This window comes from Berghia stephanieae, chromosome 2, assembly GCF_034508935.2.
Source record: "Berghia stephanieae isolate SIO BIC M18660-M18661 chromosome 2, UCSD_Bste_1.3, whole genome shotgun sequence".
Classification (NCBI taxonomy): Eukaryota; Metazoa; Mollusca; class Gastropoda; order Nudibranchia; family Aeolidiidae; genus Berghia; species Berghia stephanieae.
Window position 1 is genome coordinate 15595938 of NC_088361.1, and position 4555 is coordinate 15600492.

A 4555-nucleotide genomic window follows, 5' to 3' on the forward strand; every position below is an offset into this window, starting at 1 on the left:
TCTTAATATGTATCGTCGCGGAGTTTGTGTGTATGTTGAACCCATGGCCCCTAGAAGTCGGGAGAGGGACTCAGGATAGACACTATGTTTGAAACCAATTTTTTTTTTATCGAGTGGTGGATGGCGTCGACTGCATAGCGTCCTTCTCACGGCCAGGCGGAGTTGTCGTATCAGTAAGGTCGTGGGTTCGAGCGTAGCCATCGTAAATATTTTATAGATAGTATGCGCTTGGCTAAGAAGCTCATAACATTGCCATCCGTATAACGGACCAACACACAAAACTGTGTGTATCCATGAAAGTTTATAGTCAAGTTAATACAGTTCAGTGAGCATTACTCATAAACGCGGATGGCAAAAACAATAACAAAGACACCATTGACGTCAACTGCGTACTATCTATAGCCTGACACAAGAACCCTCTGGGACTTACAGTTTGACGTCATTTTTAAAGGTCTGTACAGCGTTTAGTAAGTTGTCGTTAGTAGAGCTCAAGAAAACAAGTGATTTCATTGGCTGAGTTAGTGAATACAACTCACGATTTGTTTTCTTTTGTGGCCAAATACTTGTCTTTTGACGTCCTTTTTTGTCAGTGACAAGCTATAAATAGTATGCGCTTGGCTAATAAGTCCACAACATTGCCATCCGGAAGTATAACGGACCAACACACAAAACTTTGTGTTACCATGAACTTTTATAGTATGGTTAATACAGTTTAGTGAGTATTACTCATGAACGTAGATGGCAAAAAACAATAACAAAGACATGAGTGACGTCAACTTTATTCTATCTATAGGTATACGATGGCGACGGTTCGAGCACCCATCGCCGCGAAATTATGATTCTCTTTTGTCTTCTGGCACTGTTCAACCCAGTTCATTTTGCCTTATTATCGACATAAGGGCCTGCTCCACTCACTTTGCTTGTCAAACTTAATACACATTTATTCAGAGCTTTGTTCTTCTAACGGATATGTTGTATTTATTAAGAATATATAAACACTTGCACCCGTATATACAATATATTTGGATATAAGCAATGTTGTTTGAGATCACCAGGGAGGAGGGAGGGGGAGGAGAGGAGGAGGGGGTTTCAAATGAAGATAAAAGGGAAATGGGCATGATCTATATTACATTTCCATGTGCTCGAGGTCATTGGTCACACTGCAAAGTGTCTTCAAAATGACCACATAGTGAGAAGTGTTCACAGTATGAGAAATATCCAAAGTCACAATTGGTCAATTTGCTCAACATGACTCATGGGTATGTTTACAACTTTCATAAACAAAGCAGCGTGTTGGCATTTATTGAGAAATGTCCAATCGTTGTACAGCAAAAAATCATGTGATCGGTGACTTGGTTGGACGAAAACTTGAATATAGATCGCTCCCATTGCCTAAAATTCTTTTCCAAAGGTTTAAACGCCAGAGCTTTAACATAGATGTGAGTGTATGTGTGTGTGTGTGTGTGTGTGTGTGTGTGTATGTGGTTTGGCCTCAAGTAGTCGTGGTGAGAAGAACTCAAGATTGCTTCTACATTTGGAACCTCTGGGTTTATTTTTTTTTCTTCGGAGTGGTGGATGGCCACGACAGTAGTGGGTCTCTCTCGCAGCCAGGCGGAAGTGCCGCAACAGTTGGGTCGTGAGTTTGACTCCCCATCGGCGCATAAAAGTTTTGTGTATTCTCTATTGTTTTCTAGCACTTCACTCCTCAATTCGTTTCTTGTTGTTATCAACCTAGACACAGATTTTATACATGGAGAGGAAGTCGTCTCGGCCGCCATAGTTCAAGCAGGTTCTGAAACTTATCCACAACACTATAGATGCAAATAGGGTTCAACAGTCGTGACGTTACTTCCCTCGTATGAGGTATCGTAACTGGTTCTAAACTATCGGAACAATCGCGGACGCCATTATTTGGTCACCGCCCTTATGAAATACTTCTCCGACGCGCATAAAAGTGTATCCAGAAGAGAATGTCATTATAAATCTGATCATGTTTTGTCTTTTATACATTCTGATCTCAGGAAATGTGAAAAAGTTCTAACCAGCATGAAGAATAAAAAGTACCGATTTTCTTTGTTTAGAACTAAGCTGACATGACATCAGACTAGTGTATATCTTATTACTCTTAGAAACAGATGAGTTAGCAATATCCAAAAGAAAAGATTGTTTCAACCCACTTTTCCATGTTTGGAAAAAGGATGGTTTCATGTCGGTAATGTTGATATTGATCTGTTTGTTTCATGAGACATGGTCTGTCTACACACAGAAAACCCCAAAATTTCATCTCAATGACGAACGCAAGTCTCGCTGTTAATAAGTCGATCACCAAACCGGAAGTGACTGAGTTATCACACGAAAGCTCTTATTTCTTTGTTCTCTCCCTTTGTTCCGTTTGTTTTACCATAAACTTTATCATACAGATCCATTACAACCTCGGTGGACATCACGGCGCTTTTATCATCATCATCATTTCCCATCACGCTATCACGCACATTCGCCTTGTAGGCCCTCTTAGGTTCAACGGGCTGCCTGGTCCCCATGTGATTTGTCTCAGTCATGACGTCATTTATGGTGGTGCTGGGACGATGTCGCCGGCTTGGGGACAGTTCCGTGCGGGTCTCAATCCCTTCCGGTGCATTTGTGGACCGCCGTTTATTTGCGTTGTTGTAGTAAACCACTTTGTAACGATTTCCGTCCGTCCTTTCCGACTTCCGGCAAGTCATAGATTGCTTGAAGGCGTTTCTGAAATTAGCACTTATAAGACCGTAAATTATGGGATTCCCAGCACAGTTGAGGTAGATTAGCATCCGAACGATGTAAACCAAGTTGATAAATCCTTCCAGCCCTAAAGTCCTCATATCTTCTGCTGAAGCTAGCAGTGCCCATAATTGGTAAGACCTCATAGGAAGAAGACATAAGAAGTAAAAGACCATCACGACAATCATCATACGGATGACCTGGCGCCGACACGCTACCATTCGCATATTATGTTGCTCGTTTATGTCCCTGGAACGAAATCGACGCCTGTCGCTGGCGTTGTGGTTTCCGTTAGAAGTCGAAGACGAGATGGTTGAGGATGTCTTGTGAGCCGGGGAAAACCCGTTGCAGTTTCTGGTGCTGCTTTCCAGTGTGACGATGATGGCGCTGTACATCGCCGTCAGCAGGAGAAGAGGCAGGACTAAGAATATGGTGAATATAAAAAGGATGTAAAACTTCAGGAACTCCTCATCCCCGGTGATGCGGCACACTTCGACTACAGTGCCGTCGTAAAATTTGGCGTGCTGAAAATGGGAAAAGAAAATGAATAGAATTATTTAAAATTAAGGAAAACAGTCTTTTTTATGTCGGAGTGAACGTTTATCCTTTTTTTTTAACTTACAAAAAATGTGAATATTGAGAAGGCTTTTGATGGAAACAGTATAAAAGAATGAACGTTTCGGGTACTACCCTTTGTCAGCAAAACAATAAACGAAGGAAAGTTGAAAACAAATAAAACAAACCAAAGCAGATTGAGAATATTGGCTTCTGCAATCTTGAGTGGTTGGAGTATGAATAAAACGGTATTGTTTTTTACCAGCCCAGACTTCAGGCAGCCCCTTATAATTAATTGAGCTTTATATAGCGCAATATCCACTAAATGTGCTCAAAGCGCTTTACAAGGGGTCCCTGGTCAACAGCAACATTTAACATGTAGGACGGGACATGACTCCTGTTAGGCGATATTGCAATTTTTCGGACAAAGACAACGCTGTTAATGGCCAGGTACTCATTTTACACCTGAGTACGGTGAGAGAATGTGAGTAAAGACCCTTGTCCGAGGACTCAACTATGCGCCGAGCGCAAGGCTCGAACCCAGTACCTTCCGATCCGAAAGCGAGTGTCATACCACTTGACCACATAGCCGTACATAGCCCCTTCTGCTGTCAAACTTTTTACACCGAGTTTTGATTCTACCCCATCCTTGATTCAGGTCTTGCTGCACTCAATAAGAAGGTTTCATAAGAATTGTTTTGTCTACTAAGAACACAACACATACCGCTCAACAACCATTTAAGCAAAATTACAAAAGACACATCCCCTTCCTGCCCCCTATGTCAACACCCCAATGAAACAGTAACACACCACTTGCTTGAATGTCAACCTCTTGAAGACCTGAGATGCACACTCCTCCCACCAAATCCAAGCATCATTAACACACTTTATAGTCACCTGGAACAACTACAAAAGACGTCTAACTTCTACGTCATGGCACAAGACCGAAGGGCTAGAGCTCAGGTGGTCGCTGGTTCGGATAAGTAAGTAAGTAAGTAAGTAAGTAAATAAATAAGTAAGTAAGTAAGTAAGTAAGTAAGTAAGTAAGTAAGTAATTAAGTAAGTAAGTAAGCAAGTAAGCAAGTAAGTAAGTAAGTAAGTAAGTAAGTAAGTCAGTCTGCTCTTTTATTGAAGCTTTTGGAATTGTCGTTATGACCAAGTAACTATTCTGGCAAAAAAACATTTTTAATATTTGGCCACAAATTTCGTCTTTCAAATATTGATCAATCAAAATGACACTCAT

At 41.3% G+C, this 4555-nt stretch overlaps 1 protein-coding gene across 1 annotated transcript in view; it reads right to left on the reverse strand.

Moving 5' to 3' along the window:
* Positions 1–1548: 1548 nt before the first annotated feature.
* LOC144964384 (QRFP-like peptide receptor) overlaps positions 1549–4555 on the reverse strand; it is a 306189-nt gene continuing 303182 nt past the window's right edge. The window contains exon 5 of the mRNA XM_078898567.1: positions 1549–3281. Coding sequence (XP_078754693.1) covers positions 2349–3281 — 933 coding nt within the window. The 3' untranslated portion in view covers positions 1549–2348. The remainder of the gene's footprint in view (positions 3282–4555) is intronic.